Source organism: Oryx dammah, unplaced genomic scaffold (assembly GCF_014754425.2).
Source record: "Oryx dammah isolate SB20612 unplaced genomic scaffold, SCBI_Odam_1.1 HiC_scaffold_15, whole genome shotgun sequence".
NCBI classification, from domain to species: domain Eukaryota; kingdom Metazoa; phylum Chordata; class Mammalia; order Artiodactyla; family Bovidae; genus Oryx; species Oryx dammah.
This window is the reverse complement of record NW_024070199.1, coordinates 40,422,449-40,444,381: the sequence shown is the minus strand read 5'-3', so window position 1 is coordinate 40,444,381 and position 21,933 is coordinate 40,422,449. Positions and strand designations below refer to the sequence as shown.

At 45.4% G+C, this 21,933-nt stretch overlaps 1 protein-coding gene across 6 annotated transcripts in view; it reads left to right on the top strand.

Annotated features, from left to right (window-relative positions):
- The window catches only part of PLAAT3 (phospholipase A and acyltransferase 3), a 31,829-nt gene extending 14,299 nt beyond the window's left edge, over window positions 1–17,530 (top strand). For all 6 annotated transcript variants that reach the window (XM_040256093.1, XM_040256094.1, XM_040256096.1 and 3 more), the window contains exons 3-5: window positions 4,813–4,915; window positions 7,493–7,761; window positions 14,623–17,530. In XM_040256093.1, coding sequence (XP_040112027.1) covers window positions 4,813–4,915; window positions 7,493–7,761; window positions 14,623–14,724 — 474 coding nt within the window. In that variant the 3' untranslated portion in view covers window positions 14,725–17,530. The remainder of the gene's footprint in view (window positions 1–4,812; window positions 4,916–7,492; window positions 7,762–14,622) is intronic.
- The last annotated feature ends 4,403 nt before the right edge of the window (window positions 17,531–21,933 follow it).

Below are 21,933 nucleotides of genomic sequence, written 5' to 3'. Positions count from 1 at the left end.
TATAGGGGTATAGTTGATTTACAATGTTGTGTTAGCTTCAGCTATACAGCAAACTGAGTGTGTTATATGTATACATACACCCACTCTTTTAGATTCTTTTCCCATATAAGCCATTACAGAGTATTGAGTAGAATTCCCTGTACTATACAGTAGGTTCTTATTAGTTATTTATTTTATATATAGTGGTGTGTATGTGTCAATAAATTCTTCCAATTTATCTTTCCCTACTCCCCTCCCCCCAGAGCCATAAGTTTATTTTCTACATCTGTAACTCTATTTCTGTTTTGCAGATAAGTTTATTTGTAGCCTAGTTTTAGATTTCACATAAAAGCAGTATCATATATTTGTCACAATGATGTTTTTTAAACAAAAGTGGGGTAATGTTTTCCAAGTTATCTTTTCGATTGCTTCTGTGTCTGCTCGTGTAAAACCAACCTGTTCTCTCTATTGGCTGTATATACATACACATATAAGATAATTTATTTCACTGGCCCTTATTAATGGTCGTCTAGGTTGTTTTTCCAATACGAATTGTGGAGGCCAGACATTGGTCCCCGTTTGCTTGCTAAGGAAAATGGCTGTTACACAGCTCATTATAAGCTGTGCTTTTGTGGAGAGGATAGAGACCTTTTGTTCTGAAATCCTGTGGGCGCAGAGTCTCAGCTTTGCCATTGTTATTGCCTGCGTCGTGTGGGAGAGCCCTGGTTACTGCGCTCGGGAGAATTGCTGGCTCCCTGCTGGCTCCCCTGTTCCTGGGGGAGGAACACCTGGCATAGCATACCACTAGATTTTAGAGCTGGGGATCAAGCTGAGTGAGGGATGGATCACTTTCGATCCAAACTTAAGGGCCAGAGAGGGAACATTTTACTATGTCTGGTCTCTGTTGCCATAGAGAGAAAACAGCATTGGCTACAACGTAAATGATGGGGATGCCAATAAAACTTTATAGATGCTGGAGTTTGAATTTCATATAATTTCTTGTGTCACAATATATTCTTCTTTTGACTTTCCCCCCAACCATTAAAAAATGTAAACATTACTCTTTGCCAGCAGACAAAAATAAGCAGAGGCACACAACGGGCCCAAGGACTGTAGTTCTCATATTTCTAAATTTATAACACGATTTCTTGAGTTTTTAATTTTGATTGAACACACTTGGCTGTGTGTATCATTAAGCAGTTGTTTCTCCAGTTAGAGTTTAGTGAAAGAGTGTGAATTATTCGTGTGTTGTGTTCATGGCAACCTGTCCTCACTGGTCCTTGCAAGACCCCTTGTCTTCTGTTTACTTTTAAGTTCCATTATATCATCATTTTTCTCTCCATCTTCCCAATGGTTAGCTAGCATCCTAATATGTTTAATATGTGTTCTTTAATTTCTAAAATGATGTGTGTGTTTTTGAGATTCCTTTGTTGTTGCTTTTTAAAAATAATTTTTTTGGGTATGGTTCTGATAAGACGTGTATTATTGGTTTGTGTGTGGGCGTCTTTAATTTATATAAGTGGTATTTTGCAGAGCTCAGTCTTCATTTTTCCACTCAGCACTGTAGCTAAGATAGCCTGTGTTGTCACGTGAACATCGAGTCCTTGCTTCTAACTAGTGCACAGGGCCCCATGGCTGAATCCATCACCTTCAGATCATTTTTAAAAAGAAATTTCCTTGAGTGGTGACATGTTTTAAGCTAGTGCATATTTGGAAATATGTACCTTTTGCCTTTTATAAGAGAGGCAATATGATTGAATATTAAAAAATCACAGCTTTTTTGCTTTCAAACTGTAGAAATCCATTTTTCAAAGTTAAAAAAATTTATTAATTAAAAAATTAAGGTCGAATTTACTCCATTTGGTGTTCAGTTCAGTGGGTTTTGATAAACACATACAATTGAGTAACCATTCACCATGATCAAATACAGAATAGTACAGAAACTTTCATTGCTCCAAATTCCCTCATACCCCTTTCTTGTCCACCCCTTGTAGCCCCTGGCAATCATGGATTACTTTTCTGTCCTATAGGGATGGCTGTTCTGGAGTGACATATAAATGGAATCACAGAGTATGTAGATTTTTACTGTAGGTAGGTTTTTGGTATGGCTTTTTTCACTTAGCATCAGTATTCAGTGTTACAGAGCCCGAGTTTCTTCGTACATATTTTTGTTGCTCTGTGTGTGTGTGTGTATTTATAGTAAACATGTTTCTCTACATTGGTCTTCTTTCATTGTGATTTGCTTGGGACACAGTGAGCTCCTTGGGTCTGCGTACCTACTGGCTGCTTATTACTTGACAGCATATTAAGTGAAAATGTTAGTTGCTCAGTTGTGTCTGACTTTTTGCGACACCATGGACTGTAGCCCACTAGGCTCCGCTGTCCATGGAAATCTCAGGCAAGAATACTTGAGTGAGCTGCCATTCCCTTCTCCAGGGGATCTTACTGACCAAGGGATCGAACCTGTATCTCCTTCATTGCAGGCAGACTCTTTAACGTATGAGCCACCAGGGAGGCCCTCATATTACTCAAGTCCGAAATGTCTCCTTTTCTCATCTTTAGGCTCCCTGCGGGCTGGGTCTCTGCCTTGCCTTTATGTCCTGGCTTATTCATGGAAATGCCCAGTTAATTTCCCTTCTGGGGATCCTTGAAGACCTCCTAACTCTTACCCAACAATTAATATACATTTTTTCCCTTTGTTTTGGAAAACAAATGGGATTTGTAAGTTGTAACCATTGCCCAATGTTCTGAAATAGATTCTCAGTAAGGTCTGAGTGCCTTTTTCTGGGAAGATAAATTATAATTGCTGCAATAAGACAACATGATTTGTCTGTATACTTCCTGCCACATGGGATGCTTCTTGGCAGTTTTAGTGCTTCTATAAATAGAAATGAACTGCCCTTGATCCTGCTTCACAGCCACTGTAGAGTGGTGATGGGCTATTCCCACTGCCCATCATTGCTACCCCAGGGGAGTCCGTACTCCCTACCCATCTTTGATGGAATCTCTCAGTCAGGCCAGAGTTTGGAGGTGGGATGTGGACAGACCCCTATGGGTCTGTCCCTGAAGAGCAAGGGGTGAGCAGGAAAGGACAGAAGGCTGGAACAACCTCTCAGGAGCTCTGTCTCCAGGTGTCCCAAAGAGATTTACAGTTGGTTTGGATGAGAGAGGCTCATTACCCCAGTTCTGGCCCAGAGCGGCGTGCCCCCACCTGCAGCTCTTAGCACAGTGTCTGGTACTGGGACCTCAATACATTGAAGACAGTGATCTTGAAGATCTCCTGACTGTTCTCAGGCTCTGGGCCACTGCTCTCATCACAGGGCAGGGCTCTGAGGAGCGTTTCAGCATCCTTCCCACCTTCCCCTGCAGACGCACGCACACCCTCACTCCCACACACGCTCACTGTGATGTAATGAGAAATGTATATTTAGTCTTGGTCCCAGGTTCCTGCCACAGAGCTTCTAAAACCCGAGTAACTTCCTGAATGGTGGGGGTGAGAGGAATGCATTTCATCATTCAGAAGCCTCTTTCAACTGACCAGGTGATCAAAGAGCTGGAGGTAGCATTAATCACCAGTGGGCAATGTTCTCATCAACTGAGCCCACATAATGAAGCCTCCATAAAGCCCCTAACATGGGGTGTTGGTGAGAGCGTGGAGGTGCTGGAGAGCAGTGGTCCCCAGAGGGAGCAAGGAAGCTCCAAATCCTTCCCCCTACAGCTTGTCTTCTGCATTCCTGGCCATTCCTGAGTTGCATATTTTCTAGTAAACGGGTCATCTAGCAAGTAAACTGTTTTCCTGAGTACTATGAGCTGTTCCGGCAATCCATTGAACCCAAGGAAGGGGGCTGTGGGAACCATCAATTTACAGCCAGTTGTTTAGAGTGCAGGTATCAACTTCAACCTGCACCTGGCGTCTGAAGCTCAGTCTCCTGGGACTAAGCCTGTGGGGTCTGCGCTGACTCTGGGCCGTGAGTGTCAGGACTGAGTTAAACTGTGGGACACCCAGTCAGTGTGCACCGAGGATTGAACTGCTTAGTGTGGGAAACCCACACATCCGGTGTCAGAAGTAGAGGAGTGAGCACAGTGCAGAGAGAGTTTTCTTTGCTTGTCACACACACGTGCACACACTCTCACCCTCAGGAAGAGCAGCCAGGGGGACATTACTGCCAGAAGCTGACTCCACCTGTCTGCCAGGCTCTGGGTCAGGGAGGGGCGTGTCTGTGGAATACCGCCCCCCCCCCCCAGATTTGGCGGCCTCTGCAGGGCTCCCAGGTGGGCAGCTCTAGTCAGATAACCTGTGTGCTTGACAGTCACTATGGTGGTCAAGATGATGGCCTGGGAATCAGGAGGCCTAGCGCTGAGTTCTGGTCACATCACTCAGGGGCTGCACAGTTTTGCAAAAATTTCTTTCCATCTCTGAGCCTTGATTTCCTCTTTCATCACACGGGGTTCACAACAGTGCCCACCTCATAGGAAGGTTGTGTGAATTTATTGAGCTGCACCTGTGAGACACTTAGCAGAGTGCTTGACTCAGAGTTCGAGTTCAGTAAATAATATTAAGGGTAACAAGAAGATAGACTCCCCAGCAAATGAAGAAACCCTTTAGGAGTGCACTTTGCAAGTCATAAAGACAGATGGGCAGGCCCGTAGTCCCTGCAGTTCTGGGACACAAGTGTGTGAAGTGGGCCGGGCACTGGTGTGGCCCGGCGGGCTCAGGAGGATGTCCTGGAGAGCTGTGAGATGAAGGCCGCTGAGCTGCTCCCTCTGGGCTGAGCGCCGCCCTGGTTCCCAGCTCTTCCATCACCTCTAACAGCCTTCTTCTTGGTTTTGCAGCCTGAACCCCAGCCTGGAGACCTGATCGAGATTTTCCGCCCTTTCTACAGACACTGGGCCGTCTACATTGGCAACGGATATGTGGTCCACCTGGCTCCACCAAGTAAGGGCACCCAGGGCCTCCACCGTGCTGAGGCTGGAAGCAGAGGGGACGGGGGAGCTGTGCATAACTGGGGACCCCAACATTCTTCTTGCTCCCCAACAAGACTTCGGCCGCACTGGCCTCCTTGCAGCCTTCCTTCCTGAGGTCCTTGCTTTTGCTCTCCCTTCTGCTTGTGGTGCTCTTTCCTGGCTCTCAGCACAGCTGCCTCCCTTTCATCATTCAAGTCTCAACTCAAATGGCCATTCCGGGGCGTGGCCCTCCCCAGCCTGAGCGAGGGCAGCCTCCCCTGGTCACCGTCTCCTGGGTGACTTCACTTAATCTTCCCCACAGCCTTTTCAAACCCTGAAAGTATCTTATTTTTTCCAGTTGTTCATTGTGAGTGTCCTTTCACCAGAGCATAAACTAGTTGAGGGCAGGTGGGCTGTCTAGTTCATGTTCCTCTTCAGCACCTTGGAAAAGGCCTGGAACATAGTAGGGCTTCAGTATTGAGTGACTGTGCTGAGTGGGTGTAACTGCCGGACAGGAGACAGGGAAGGCATGACAGGGATCTGGGTGGACAGTGTGACAACCATCACTGGGTGAGCAATGCTCCTTAAAGGGAAAAGATACTTCTATCTACATCTTCTCATTGGAGCTTCACAGGAATCTTGTAAAATAGGTGAGGCAAGGGGGACTGACCTCATACTACTGAGAAAATGGTGGAAGTCAGAGCTGGAAGGGAACTTAGAGAAAAACCGAGTACCAACGAGAGTGAACACTTGCTCGGCACTAACCCTGTTCCAGGCACTGAGGGAGGCACCTTACTGAGTCAGTTTCTTAAATCCTTGTAGCTCCCTGTCCATGGCTGTAGGCACAGGTGGAACTTATTGGGCATTTTCTGCAGGGAATGGGGTGCAGAGAAGCTAAGCAACTTGTCCAAGATCACATAGCAGGAAAGTCCTGGAGGTGGGACTCAAACCCTGGCTCTGACTCTCTATTTGCTGCCTTTAAACCTGATGCTCTGCTGTCAAGTCTGAGGTTCCCCCAAATTCAGTCATCGAGTGTTTGCCTCATCCAGGTGCCCTTTCTCCAATTGTTTAATTAGTATTTTGTTTAATAGACTAACTTTAAAAAGTAAAATAATTCTTTTAAAAGGAACTTCTAAATTCCTAAATTGATGTGTGTTCATGAATCCATCTTGGCTTGTATTCGTGGATTCCCAGCGTTGGCTCAGCTAAGTGACATGTCAAGACTATGCAGTGATGGAACCAGAATCAGCACCCATTGCTTCTGCCTCTGAGCCTGTGCACACTCTCACCAGGGTGGCACCCAGCGTGTGGATTGTAAGGAAGCCCTCACTGTTGGGTGTTGACTCTGAACTTGCACTTCTGGGGCTGGAACCTCCTGAACCTCTGGGCTGAACCTCTGGGCTGGAACTTCTGTGCCCTAGGCACCTAGCTTTCCTCTCCCTTGTCCCAGCCCCCTACCTGCCCTCTGAGGGGCTGAAGGTAGATGGGCCTCTGGAGCTCCCCCGATCCAGTCCCCACGCTGACCCTCTCCACAGACTCAGGGCTCAAACACAGCACCTTTTTATTTATTTCACTGAATCCGTTAAGCACCTCCTGCCCTACTAGGAGGAAATCTGAATTCCTTTGATTTTCCAAATCTCATAGCTGTTCTCTGGGCAGAGGGGTTCAGTCCTCTTTGGAAAGCCAAGCAGAACAGGACCTGCACTCTGATCAGACCCTCTGACCATTGCTTGTTGCTGTCACATGGCATCACAGTGCAAGATGGGTCCTGCCCCGTGTAATGGGACGCTTCCCCTCCTGGGAGAGACCTGGGGGTTCCTGATCATGGCAGGGCCACAGAGGCTCTCTGAGGGACATGAGTCTCCTCTGTGATGTTCCCTGGGGCCCACCTCTTTAATGCAAGCCCAGTTTGCAGTCATCATACCCTCCCTACAGATATAAGCTGGTGACCTCAAGAGGGATCTCTGTGTGGGCACCAGCTTTTGCTCCACATCATCCTGTCCCCTGTATTGGCCCCAAATCTCTTTCTTCAAGGCAGTTTCACGTCTGGAAATCTGTTGCACCTTCTAGCCCCTCAGCATTGGCCAGGGCTGTGCCCGTGTACCCCTTGAATCTCCCTGGTGTCATACCTCTAGGAGCAGCTGTGGGGTTTTGGTCCCTTTGCTCCAAGGGGAATGGGATCCGTTCCCCAAATCCATCCACCTTTTCTGCAGTAATCAGCTTTGTGTGTGTCAGGAAAGTGGAGTCTTGGCAGGATGACAAAAAATTCACATTTTATTCTCCCAGGGAGGTGGGTGTGCTCAGAGCCTGTATTTGCACAATCAAGAGGGCCACTGGGGTGTCACAGGTTGTGCAAAGCCAGCTTCTCTAGGTTAAAGAAATCACAACAAATTATGGAACTTCACTCCTCATTTCAGGTAAGGAGACCAGGGACCAGAGACCACAAGGGTCTTATCCAAAGCCACACCGCTCTGACCCTGACCCATCTGCTCGTCCCCTTGTGGATGTGGTGGATGCTAGGCTGGGGGCCGGCCCAGGACCAATCGTGTTCCTCATCCTGAATCCACAGGCGAAATCCCGGGAGCTGGTGTGGCTAGTGTTATGTCTGCACTGACCGACAAGGCCTTAGTGAAGAAGGAGCGGCTGTGTGACGTGGTTGGGAGAGACAGGTACCACGTCAACAACAAGCACGATGGCAGATACTCGCCATTGCCTCCCAGCAAAATCGTCCAGCGAGCAGAGGAGCTGGTGGGCCAGGAGGTTCTCTACAAGCTGACCAGCGAGAACTGTGAGCACTTCGTCAATGAGCTGCGCTACGGGGTCCCCCGCAGCGACCAGGTGGGTCCTCAGTGTGCCCCCATCTCCGTCTTCTCAGCTGACACGGGCATCGGTGTGGACTTGGCCGGGGTGGAGACAGGTGCGCAAACACGACCAGATAGCAAAGACAGAACTCTCCTCAAGAACATCATAGTCAGGCTGGGGACAGGGCTGAGGTGATGGGCACTGCAGACAGTTGGGAGTAGGGGATGCTGGCTGAAGGCTTGAGCACAGGCATCACAGTCAGCCCGGTTGCCCAGCCCTCCCTGGCCGCCTGGCCCTGACATGGACCCTTCCACAGCCCCAGAGGCAGGTTTCATTGTCGTGCTTTAAAGATGCAGAAACGGAGCCTCAGAGCACTTATTGGTGGCCTTTCATGTCATCAAACAAATCTGTGTTATCTCTTTTCCTGAGCTGTCTCCAACTGTGCTGATAAGTAGCAGAGGTGAGATTTGAATCCCAGGTCTTTTTGACACAGCTTTTCCTGCTTATAAAAAGCACTGTGCCCAGTTCTGCTGTAACCCAAGGGGCACTCCAGGGGCCCCCCGGGGATGTTTATTTACTCAGTTGATTTTAGCCATGCTGCTGCTAAGTTGCTTCAGTCGTGTCCAACTCTGTGCGACCCCATAGACGGCAGCCCACCAGGGTCCCCCGTCCCTGGGATTCTCCAGGCAAGAGCACTGGAGTGGGTTGCCATTTCCTGCTCCAATGCATGAAAGTGAAAAATGAAAATGAAGTCGCTCAGTTGTGTCTGACTCTTAGTGACCCCATGGACTGCAGCCCACCAGGCTCCTCCGTCCATGGGATTTTCCAGGCAAGAGCACTGGAGTGGGGTGCCATTGCCTTCTCCGACTTTAGCCATGGCCACTCTCTTTTTTGAATCACTTCTCCTGGGAAACTAACTTCCTCCTCATTTTTTCTCACTTCCTCCCCTCCTTTTCTGGCCCTCCCCCTCCTTTTGTGTGTGTGTGTGTGAGACATTATTTTTTAAAGTTCTTAGATACCAGTTGATGCAAAGGAGTATGATTTTTCTTTTTCTTTTGAGGAAAGGTGAGGTTAAGATCCATCAGGTTCTTGATATTCATTACTTTTTAACTTTTTGAGATTTGGTCTCTTCCTTGGTCGTGTGGTGGTTAAGAGTGTGGCCTTCTGGAGTCAGGCAGACCTGGGCTGGATGTGAGCTCTGCCTTTTGTCGGCTTTATGACCTTGGGGATTGATTCAAGTTTTCTCAGGTTAAATACCACTCTCGGTGGTTTAGCCTCTCAGTTGTGTCAGACTCTTGTGACCGCATGGGCTGTAGCCCACTAGGCTCCTCTGTCGATGGGATTTTCCAGGCAAGAATACTCGAGTGGGTTGCCATTTGGTAAAGTACAAGTGATGATATTGATCTCGGAGGGTTACTGTGTGAATTAGGTAAGAGCATCCTTATGCTTAGCATAGTGGCAACTAAGAAAATTCTCTTAATAAATCGTGGCAGTTGAAGTAGTTATAATGGCCCTCATTTTCATTCTTTCTCTTGGTTCACCCAGTGTCTTGTCCACTGGCCTGTCTGGGCCACAGTGACATCCTGGGGAGGCATTCACCAGCAAGGATCACGCTCAGCCTTCTTCCTCATACTGCTGTGTTTACTACACAGACCTGCATGCTGATTAGTTCATCCACATATATGTACATATATGCAATAAATATATAAGTATGTATATGTGAATGTGAAAGATGATTAACATAAAAATCGAGGAATATCAAGTACACCCCTACCTAGGTATGGATAGGGTAATACTGCCAATGTTTGGTGAAGAGTTCCAGAATCTCTGGGTCACAGTCTGATGTCAAGTTCTCTGACAGTTTATAAGAGCCTCCTTCTGGGAAAGTCATTGGGCAGGTCCATGAGAGGAACCTCATTAGTTGACAAAGGTGATGCAAACCGAAGGAATCTGGGGGATTATGGCATCAGCACATGTGTCTGTTGGGGAAAATGACCTTCGCAACCTTTGTCCTGAGCCACATTTGATGCATACTGTCATCCTAGTATCTGTCTTTACTAGCAGCCTTTAGAGATACCCTTCAGTTTTCTCCTGTATTAATGCTTTTACCCTCTGTAGCTCACATCTTTCCCATTCTTGGATTACTCTCTAGTTTTGGTGGAATACCACTTTGAATAGGTTCTGAGAAAGAGTGCATTTTAAAAAGACTGTGTGTGCCTGAAAATATCTTCATTTTATCCATTTGATTGATAGTTTGACTGGGGATGGAGTTTTAGGCTGAAAAAAATGTTGCCCCAAATTTGAAGGTATTGCTCCATTGTTATGTCATTTAAGCTATTCTTGTTGAGAAGTCTGAATTCGTTGTGATTTTCGAGCCTTTGTATGTGACCAACTTTATCTTTCTGGAAGTTTGTAGACTCTTCTCCTTATCTTCAGTGTTCTGAAAATTATCTATGATAAACCTTGTGTGGATCTGTTTTCATGAGTTGTATTGGGAACTTGATGACTCTTTTCTGTCCGGAAACCCCAATTCTTCACTTCTGGGACGTTTTCCATTTTCTCTCTTTTTTTATTCCAGAGGTTGTATCCCTAGACTGCTCCTCTGATTTTCTTTTTTTTAACTTTTATTAATTCATTTCTGACCGTGCTGGGTCTCCGCTGCTGTGCGGGCTTCTGATTGCGATGACCTCTTGTCGTGGAGCATGGCTCTCGGGTACATGGACCTGAGCAGCTGCAGCACGGAGGCTCAGCAGCCGCGGCTGCCGGGCTCGCAGCACAGGCTCAGTGGTTGTGGGGCACGGGCTGAGTTGCTCTGCGGCAGGTGGGATCTTCCCGGGTCAGGAATGGGACCTGGCTCTCCTGTGCTGGCAGGCAGATTCTTTGTTATTGAGCCACCAGGGAAGCCCTCCTCTGATTTCCTTATCTTCTCTCTCCTGTTTTCCAATTATTTATCTTTTTAAATGAGAAAACTAACATTTACTGGTATATTTAGTATAATGGAAGTTCTTTAAAAGTAGCAGTGATGATGTCAGAATAGAGAAACTTACGCTAAAATAAATCTGATTTCATAATTTGTGGTACTACATAATAATTGAGGTCCCAATTAGACCTGGCTTCAACTTCAGGTAAATGTCCACCCTCTTATGCAGCAATAAAATAAAAAAAGAGATTACTGTACACATTTGGGAAGTAATAAATTTAGGGTGTTGTATTAGGAAGATTTCATAGATTTATAAGATATCTCTATTTCGTGTCATTTTTAGTTGTCCTTTCGTGGTTATTAATAGACTGAAGGACAAATTCATAAGTTCATACAAGTAGAACATTTTATTTCAACACAGTATTGTTACGTAATCTAGTAAAATATATTTGTCAGTACACAAAAATAATATTTAGAGCGTTTAAATACAATTCCAAATCTTGAGATAGTAAAAGAACCAAGAAATATTTGTTTATTGTTCATTCTTTCTACAAACATCTTCCTGAAAAATGAAGCAACACAACTAGACACACGCCATTTCTCTTCCTGAGCCTTTAGCCTGATGCAGCACTCATAAACCTGAAAAAGGCAAACAGCATCAGCAATTCTCCTGGACCCCCTTCAGAGAACATGAAAGCAGGGTACAAAGCAAGAGGAGGTGCCATGTAAACTGTTCCCAAAGATTTCCTCGTTCACTTCTCGGCCTGGATGAGGGGTTCTCAGCCTCAGCACTGCTAACGTTTTGGGCCATTGACGATGAAGTGAAGCCTTCATTGTCCTGACTCGCTCTGTGCATTGCAGGATGTTTAGCAGCACCTGTGGCTTCTACCCTCTAGATGCCAGTCGCCTTCCCACCCCCATGTGTAAGAGCCAGAATGTCTATAGATATTGACAAATATCTCCCAGAAGCCAAGCCTGTCCCCTCCTTCAGAATCACTGGCCAAGGCAAGCAACGGTCATAATACACGGTGTGGCCAATTAAAATGCAGCTTCCGCACTTGTCCCATCTCACCAGAGAGGGTGGAAGGAGCGGGTGCTGGACAATGTCCAGCAGTAGTTTTCTTTGTAATCGCTGTCAAAGCAGCAACTCTCTTTCACTGAACTCATGAGGACATTTGTGTTTGTGTTAAAAGAATCTGATTGGTCATTATGTTTATTTGTGTTCAGCTCTTTAAAGCAGACTGGATTTTCCTTCAACAGACTACATGTGACTCGTCTAACTTTCCAGTTAGAAAGGGAAGCAATGGATTAAAACGAAAATGTAGTTTGTGCTTTCTGTGCCAGAGTATTCTAAAACAGATTCTCCTATTTTCCATCTACCTACCTAAAAATACTCAGGTTTCAAGAAATGTATACTTAGTAAGCTTTTGTAAATAAGCCTTCACATTGAATAGTACGTTTTAAAAGAAGCAGCTAGGAGCTACACATTCAGGCTGAAGTCTATTCTGTGTCAGATAAAATTTTAAGATAAGTAGGAATTGAAGATTTGGCCAATGGTAATATGTATATTTCATAAACCTGGATAAATTGCAGGGCATTATTTAAAAATTACTGTAAATATTAAAGCCAACTTGCTGTCAAATATTTTATAAACATTCTTAGTTTGTAACCACTCATAGTCTAAATTCAATTGCTCTCAGAGTAATATTACTCTTCTTATATCCACTTACAACATTGCTGAAAGTAAAGAAAGCACATTCAAACTGTCTTTTTCCTAGAAACAATTCCAAGGCTTAACTCAGAGTGGACGTTTTAGCATAAGCAGCTAGTTGTCTGCAATCTGATAGAATTACAGTTTGCCCACTTTGAAAAAAAAGATAGTGAAGGAGAATTTTTCTCTTTCATAATATTCTGATTGAAGACCTCTGATGCACACCATGTAACCCATTTTCATGATCAGAACTCCTGCAATTTCAGCGCAGTGGCTGGGCTGGACCCAGCAGCCTTGCAACAAGAAAATCATCAATGGCAGCTGAAGGGAGCACTGTTTCTCCCCGGAAGACTATTCTTTCTGTAAAATTTGCACCCTTAGAACTAACTATTTACTACTTTTGTATTTAATGATATACTTTGTACAAAGCATGAGCACAAACAATGAAGCTATTGTTGTTTTCCTTGACCAAGTACCTTTTGCATGAACTGGCTCCATCAGCATTTCTTCTCACACTATGAAGTTCTGTAAAGAACTGGGGGCTTATTGTTCTCACTCTATTATCTGCAAACCATTTCTCCCACCCTAATGCCTAGCTTAGCAAGGAAAACACTGGATACAAGTGGTTATATGCAGGTTCCCTAGCTAGAAGGAAACAGAGCCACGGGTGCCATAAAGCCAGCCTAATTACCTTTCACAGGAAGCTCTAAAGACTGATGGAATGCTGCTGCTAAGTCACTTCAGTCGTGTCTGACTCTGTGCGACCCCATAGACGGCAGCCCACCAGGCTACCTCGTCCCTGGGATTCTCCAGGCAAGAACATTGGAGCGGGTTGCCATCTCCTTCTCCAATGCATGAAAGTGAAAAGTGAAAGGGAAGTTGCTCAGTCGTGTCCGACTTTTCACGACCCCATGGACTGCAGCCTACCAGGCTCCTCTGCCCATGGGATTTTCCAGGCAAGAGTACTGGAGTGGGGTGCCATTGCCTTCTCCAGACGAACAGTGGAACTTAGGTCAGTTGCTTCATTCAAACTTCTGTCCTCATGTGTTCTGCTGCCAAGGATACCAGTTCTGGGTACCTTGTGATGTTAGTTACACTGGTATATTTCCTGGAATTTCATATAGTTTTGTTGGACACATTTATGGCTCAGATAAGCCTGGGCAGTGCCAAGTTGCATATTTTTTAACCACTGAAGCTTTCCAAATTGTTCTTTATGTTGGGCATGTGTGAGTATTGCAGCCACAAAATATACAACCTAGACAAGCTCTGTGCTTAGGATACCAAGGGCAGAGATGGCGGGTCATGTAAGGATGTGGATTTTGGGTTCCAGGTCCACATTTTCATCTTTTATATTATTGAGATTTCTGATATATTTTCTCGTTGGATTTCTTGGCATCAAACCATTAAGAAAATCTTTTCCTTTTTGAATCTTGATTCTGCTTAAATGCCTGGTTTGGTTTCAGGGGAGATTTCTTGATCCATGTTTATGATGCTCTTTTAATTGGGAGAAGTACAGTTTTGCTGATTGGGGCATTGTGCTTTCATTGCAGTGAGTGTTCTCTAAGTCCTAGTGAAATTATGCCTAAAACTAATGACCTACTTTATTTTTAGTTGGAGTTCAGGAAAGAGTGAAATTTGACATATGTTCAATTTTTACCATGGAACTTACTCTTACTTTTGCCTCAGTGTTTTTTTTTTTTTTTCTATTCTAAGCAATACAAGTCCAATATCTTAATAGTTTATAACATCACTACTCTTTTTCATAGTTGAGTCATATATTTAAGAACATGCAAAGGTCAATGGTTGGCTGGACTGTGCTCTGGGGATTCAGCAAGGGTGAAGATAAGTGAGGGATTTGTAGGACAGAGGTCAGAGTTTATTGAGGATTCAATAGCAATTCCTCTTCAACTTTATACTTACTTCAAGAGCTCCCTGTTGCCCAGCCAGGATTTCAACCCTCTGGCTTCATCTCCCTTGTCCTTTCTGCAGCCACCCTCTGGGGCTCTGTCTGCTTTAAAAACTCACAGGGTCAAAGGAGTTTCCCTCTTCATGCCTGTGTACTTTGTTGGCAGCTGGCCCCATCCACCAATTCCTTTCCCATCTTGCCCTTCTCTCCCCATTTCCCTGCCAATATTTGTTGACTCCTGAGTTTGTCAGGGAAGGTAAGGGGCATGTCTAGCTCCCTGAGCTGGATGTCCTTGTTGAGTGTACAGTCTGTTCTCAGCTTCCTGACACAGAGTCTGACTCACTGTCCTCTCTCTTGCAGGTCAGAGATGCCATCATGGCAGTTGGCATCGCGGGAGTGGGCCTTGCAGCCATGGGCCTCATTGGAGTCATGTTCTCAAGAAACAAGAAACAAAAGCAGTGACTTTATACAGTCCTGTCTGCAGTGACTTTATACATTGAGGGGGTCTTGTTTGCCTAGTGGGTTTCTGCTTTGGATTGTAGTTTTCATTCTATTTTACAATAAGGTTTATTTTCACCAGAATAAAATGAAGCCCAGTAAGGAAAGATTTAATTGGGATTAATGCATCAAGAAGTGCCTGGCATGAAGTCTGTTCAGGGTGCAGTGAGGCTCTGTTCCTGCTGATGCCAGGCTGTGCTCTGGCTCTTAGGTGATTTTCTCTCACTTTCGATTTGTGGGCTGTGTTCTTCACCTGCGGGAAACAAAGTCCAGCTCTGGTTATCTCAATAATGGGTGTTTCCAGTTGAGTAGGTACAGGTGGGCAGCAAGAGAGACAGACAAACCTGACTGATGTGCAAGAACAGGAGCCAAGGGAAACCAGGACCCTTGACCTGGAACTAGACCCAGGCTGGCTTCCAGGAGTCAGCAGCTGGAGTCTGTAGATGTCCAGTGGGGCTCAAACCAAACCAAACTGCAGCCAAAATGAAAATTATATGCTCTGGCCAATCTTGTTTAAAACCTCCCCGGCTGTCCACAGCTTTCCTCTGCCTTATCACTTCCACCCCACAGTGATCCTGAATCTTCTCCTCTTGGGGCTTGTTATGATCCCCAAGTCTCTGATCCCACACCCACTCCTGTGGCTTCTCTTCCCATATCCGTTCAGCTTCATCCCTCCCCGTGGCCTGCAAGGCGCTCCTAGCACAAGTTCCTGAGAGATAATCTGATTGGCTCAGTCACCACACTGAGCTGTCTACTGGTTGGTTGATAGCATTGGCCCACTAGACCAATCAGCTCTGTCCAATGGAGCCAGGTCACGTGGTACAAAGGCTGCCTCAGACCTTATGGAGTGTGGGTGTGGATGGTCTTATACCTGACCTGCCTGCTGCTGAGGCCTCTGGGGAGGGCTTAGGGAAGGAGGTATGACCATTCGTGATTGGTCCCTTGGGGTCTGCCTCTGTTACTAGCTGGGCTTGGCAGATGTTCAAAGTGACCAGTTTCCTGAAACGAGCTTTTGTGGGCTCCTCGGAAGCACCCTTCTGGGGCCAATTGTCCTTCCCTCCACAAGGCAAGTCATCTCCTCCATCTGGTTGCCAATGTTTCCCTTGGCAGCCTTGGTTGTCTGGGGACCATCTGTCTGTGGAATCCCGGAGAGGACTTGTAAATGGCTCCTTTCTAGTTCCCTCCTGCTTGGACCATACCTGGTCTAGGAAAAGCTTATGCTCGTTCTTTCCCCAGTGTTGACATAAGCATAGTTTCCTCCCAGTCAGTTTCTTTTAGTTTTATCTTAGCTCTATTGATATAACATCTCATGCCTGTTTTCAAGTTTGCCAAGCTCAAGGGGCACAGGCCAAAATTAAAGGGGAGTCTTTGAAGGCCCTTCTCTCACCCTGGGCAGAATGTGATATGGAACCATGGAGTATAGATCTCTAAATTAATTATGGAATAAAAAGGAATGAGGTAGACTAAACATAAGAAAACAAAAGTACCCCGTTCAATTAAAAAATAATGAAACATTACATATAAAAAGTGAGATTTGTGGAAATAATCAGATAAGATGGAAGAACTAATTCCAAATATATTGATAGTGACCATAAATATAAGTGAACTAAACTTGCCAAGTAAAAGACAAACATTATACTGGATTAGAAAACGAATCCAGGGAATACTGTTTACAGCAGATACAATTGAAATATACGGACATAAAGACTGAAGTTAATAAGATGGACAGTTTATGGGACAAGTCCTTTGACATCTTGAAGACATCAATGTTATCAAGGAAAAAAATTGAGGGTGTGTATAAACTGTGCTAGACTGAAAGGCATGTTGGAGACAAAGTAACTAAATGTGAGAAAGGACTATTGAAGCAATTTGGGTTTACTGGGGAAATTTGAATGTGAACTGGATAATGAAGAATATTAAGGAATCATGAATCTTATTAAGTGTGATAAAGGTATGAGGTTTATGTAAAACATGGCATGAAAAATAGGTGCAGATAAAGCAAAATGACAACAAAATTAAATTTTAATCCATGCATTAGGTATATGGGTGGCCATTTTACTACTACTTTTGTATATTAAAACATTTACATGTTAAATACCTTATAAATAGCTGGAATTAAAAATTTAAACAAAATAAAACTTTCAAAATTGTTTCAATAAATTTTACAGTAATATTTTTAATAGAAGATATACTAGGCAACTACTAACTAAAAACTGGTTAATTAGTTGATATTAATTAACTGAAAGCTGGCATAACTATATTGATATCAGAAAATATAAGCTTTAAATGAAAAATGATTACTAGACAGAAAGGATGAAAAGTGTGGCATAATAAGAAATACACCTGATCTTTGTCCTTGGTTCTTGGCCAGAGCTCCTAAAATCCTCAGAATTTCCTTGTTGTTAGGCTTTATCTTTTGCTATTTCTAAGGAGACCCCTTTGATCAACCTGAGTTTGTACTAATGGGGTGACTTAGACCCTAAGATAGCCTTAGGATGGGGCTGGTCATCAGAAAGACCCAGTGATTAGAGGGTTGGAAATTTCAGGCTACTGATCTCTAAGAAGGGAACGTGGGAGGGGTGCTGAAGATTAAGCTCTATAAAAACTGTTCAGCAAGGAGACTTGATGAACTTCCTGGATGGTGAACATACCCAGGTATCCAGAGAGTGGCTGCCTGAAGAGGGCAGGGAAGCGCCTTGCCCTCCACCTCTCTTCCATTTGGTTGCTTCTGAATTGTATCCATCCCAATAAATTGGTAAGCATTTAAGGTGCCTTTCTGATTTCTGTGAGCCTTTCTGGAAAACTACTGAAATGTAGGAGGGGTTTTGACAAAAGGACAGGTGAGTGGTGAAGGGCATCTGATGTGAAGGAAGACAGTCTTAGGGAACTGCACACTTAGGCTGTGAAGTCTGTGTTTAGTGTCAAAATCGAACCGATGCAGTGAGCACCCAGTTGATGTCTGGAAACTCAGAGAATTGACTGCTGGTGGCGAGAAACGCTCCACAAAGATTCTGGTAAAACTTTCAACTCCCTAGTATGGTATGATATTAATAATTCTTAAAGTGTTTGCATCTAATAAAAATCCTAAAAGAGATATTAAAAATTTTGGTCTGTTGTAAGGAGAAAATGACCAGTTCAGCACAGTGGGAGGTCTACCTACGCCTCTGTCAGGATCTGATAAATCAAGGGGACACAAAAATCAGTTAAGATACAGAAACTTCGCAAAATGTACTGACAAGCTGATTCAATGAGCACACAGAGTAAACTGTGAAATACAGGTTCTTTCTGATCACACACAAAGCAATGCTTACGATAACTGACCATGCCTGGGTAGGAGGCAGGTGGCCCTTCAGGAGGCATATCAGAGCTCATGGGAGTCAGGACTCACTCTCTGACACACACATACTCTGCACATAGAGTGCACTCACACCCAACTTGTGTACATCACTCTGACTCACTGCCCTGCTGCATGTCCACCCACACTGCCTTCTGGACCCCCTCCCCGTCTCGCCTTTGTCCTCTAAAGAGCGCCTTTCCAGCCCAGTCATCCCAGTAAAGAGAGGGACTTCTCACCAGTGCAAGAAGGGCTCCCAACTGTTGACTGCAGGTGATGAACAGAGGGAGCCTGCAGGCTGGACTGGGGCTCCTTGAGGGTCAGATTCTAGAATGTTCTCTGCCAGGGCTCCCCTCTGACTGTCTCTGGTTTTCGTGTCTCAGGCCAAGCCAAGACCGAGACTTGGAGACCTGACTGAGATTCCTGCCTCTGGCTGTGAACACCGGGCCTTCTCTGTGAGCAGGGGCTGTGTGAGCCATCTGGCTCCCTCAAGCAAGGACGGGTTCTCTGTTTAAGCCCCAGGGTTGAGGTGGAGAGGGGGAACAGTTGCACCAGCATGCACTGGTTCTCCCTTCAGTGCCTGGGACAACAGGCACTCAAGGGCCATTTGCTGACTTCATCCTGCTCCCCACCCCCACAGTGTACCAAGGGCTTGTCTTCGTTAGAAGTGAGTTCATGGGCAGACTGTTGACTTTATTCCATTGGAGAGTGGGGTTCAGTTCAAGCCAACCCCCGGTTCTTGGGAAGCATCTCATCTTGGGTCCAGTCTCCTATACATTAGTTGTTTTGGAGGGACGAACAGGAATAAGACACAGTTACTTCCTTTCAATAGTTTACAACTGGCTGCACAGCGTAAGGAAAGGAGCTTGGGCCTCCCAACTGGACAGAAGCAGTTGGGGATCCTTGGTCTTCTGCTCCCGGAGTGTGCAACTTGCACATGTGACCCCCCACCCCCCTGCTAAGTTCAGCTGCACTTCCTGCAGAGCAGATAATAATCCCTACCTCCGGGCTGTGTAGGGATGGAGTGAAAGCATGCGTGGGGAGGCACTGGGGCAGGCTTGGCCAAGTCCTGGACCAACTCCTTACTGCCTTCCATAGCATCAAAGCATTAAAGAGAATGTCCAAACTCTTGAAACCGCTCAAGGTACTGGCCAATAAAATAAATGTCTGCATTTAATGGCATGTTATTCAACCATTGAAACAGATGAACAGCACGTGTGCATATACACATGTAGGCATATGTGTTTATATATATGTTTATATTCAAAATAAGTATAAAAGTTAGACTTATTGAAGAACAATTACTAATAGTAAATTGACCCTATTTAGTATATAGTTCTTTGACTGTTGACACACTCACATATCCATGTGACCATCAGAAGAATGCAGATCACAGAAGAGTCACTCGCCCCTAAAGCTGCCCCACGCCCCTTTGTGGTCAGCCAGCCCCTCCCCCCAGCTCCACACCTCAGCTCCTGCGATCTCTTTTCTGTCCCTATAGCTTTGCCTTTTCTAGAATGTCATAGAAATGGAATCATACAGAAGCTTGCTTTTTGTGTCTGGGTTCTTTAACTTAGCAGAATGTGTCTGATGTTCACTTATGTTGTAGCACGTGACGCGCTTTGTTCCTTGTTACTGCTGAGTGGTATCATGTGCCAGCCTTTCTTTATTCACCAGCTGAAGGACATTTGTGAAGTTTTTGATATTTGACAATAATTATTTCAGCCACTATAGACATTCCCATACAGGTTTGTTTGTGTGCATGAACATGGATTTTAAATTCTCTTGGGTAAACCCTAGGTGTAGGATTGCAGAATCATAAACTAAGATTCTGGCATCCAGTCCCATCACTTCATGGTAAACAGAAGGTGAAAAAGTGGAAGCAGCGGCAGGTTTTATTTTCTTGGGCTCCAAAGTCCCTGCGGAATGTGACTGCATCCATGAAATTAAAAGTCGCTTGCTCCTTGGACGGAAAGCTATGACAAAACTAGACAATATACATATTAAAAAGCAAAGATATCACTTTGCTGACCAAGGTCCATATAGTCAAGGCTATGGTTTTTCCAGTAGTCATGTACAGATGTGAGCGTCAGACCATAAAGAAGGCTGAGTGGTGAAGAATTGATGCTTTCTAACTGTGGTGCTGGAGAAGACACTTGAGAGTCCCTTGGGCTGCAAAGGAGATCAAACCAGTCAATCCTAAAGGAAATCAATGAACATTCCAATGAATATTCATTGGAAGGACTGATGCTGAGGGAGAAGCTCCAATACTTTGGCCACCTGATGCGAAGAGCCAACTCATTGGAAAAGACTCTGATGCTGGCGAAGATTGAGGGCAAAAGGAGAAGAGGGTGGCAGAGCAGATGTTGAGATAGCATCACTGACTCAGTGGGCATGAATTTGGACAAACTCCAGGAGTGGTGAAGGACAAGGAAGCCTGGCATGCTGCCGTCCACGGGGTCACAAGGAGTTGGAGGGTACTTAGATCCTGAACAACAGCAACAATGGTAAGTGAATGTCTATTATAAGAAATGAACCAGTTGTTGTCCAAGTACCTCACAGCACTACAGGAGTGCATGCCCCTCTACTGGGGGAGGAAGAGGCCCTTGAGATTGCAGGAGGTGCTCGGGGGTGTGTGGTCCCTTCATCTGTTCATTTTCCCTGGCCCTGGCAGGGAACTCTTTCCACTGAAGGTAACTCACTAACTTGCCTTTCTTTCTCCCCCTCACCGCTCCCTTCTCATCACACTGTTTCTCTAGAAAGACTCTCCTCTGTCTCCTTCTCTCTAGGTAAGAACGTGGGCCTGTGAGAACAGTGGAACTCGAGCCACAGAACAAACGCATCCAGACTTTTGCACCAAGGGACCGTCAGACTCCAGCAGGGCTTCTGGCAAGAGGAGGCCATGTCTGCAGGATGACCCCTCAGATGCCTGCCTGAGAAAGCTCAATGCTTCCAGGACCTGAAGCCATCCCTTTGAATGTGGTCCCCAGGAAGGATGGGGCCACTGTCTCCAAGTCTCTGTTGGGTATAGAAGCCCAGCTTCCAATCTTACCAGCTGTCCACCCCGTCCATATTACCATGTCGGTGAGCGGAGTGGAGCTGGGCTGAGTACACTGGTCTTCGGGGATCATCCTCACATATCTACTGCATCCCTCTGTGTTTCCCGAGTATTCACGTCTTTATCTAGAACCATTTTCTGACCAGCACTGTTGGGGCTTGGGGTGGACTACTCCCAAATATATTACAATGGAACATTGCTTATTTAAGTTAAGAAATGGCCAAGGCAAGAGGGGTCACTCTCCTTTCTGATCCCCTGAAAGCAGGAAATACACCCGTCATGTGAAAGGTGCCCTCACTGCACCTGGAGGTAGAAGGACATCCTTATTGCCAGGGATAGGGCATCTGGGGGAAAAAGCCTGGATAAACACCTTGTTACTTCTTTAGTTTACCACCCCAAGCGCAAACTCTGCTTAGATTCCTCACATTTGAACACTCAATACCTAAGTTTTGGGACTTCCCTGGTGGTCCAGTGGTTAAGAATCCATCTTCCAAGGCAGGGGCCTTGGGTTTGATCCCTGGTCAGAATACTAAGATCCCACATGCTTCAGGGCAACAAAACCTGCGCAGTGCAACAAAAGAAAGCCTGCAAGCAGAGCAAGCCTTCAGTCAGAGAAAACCTGTGCACTATAACCAGGAGCCCTTGTGCTGCAACAAAGATCCAGGGCAGCCAAGCAAACAAACAAACAGGCAAACAGCCACAATAACAGCAGCAACCCACCCAATACTCAGAACACAGTAGTTTTTTTGTCCTGTCAATTTCTCACAAATGTATTGTTTTC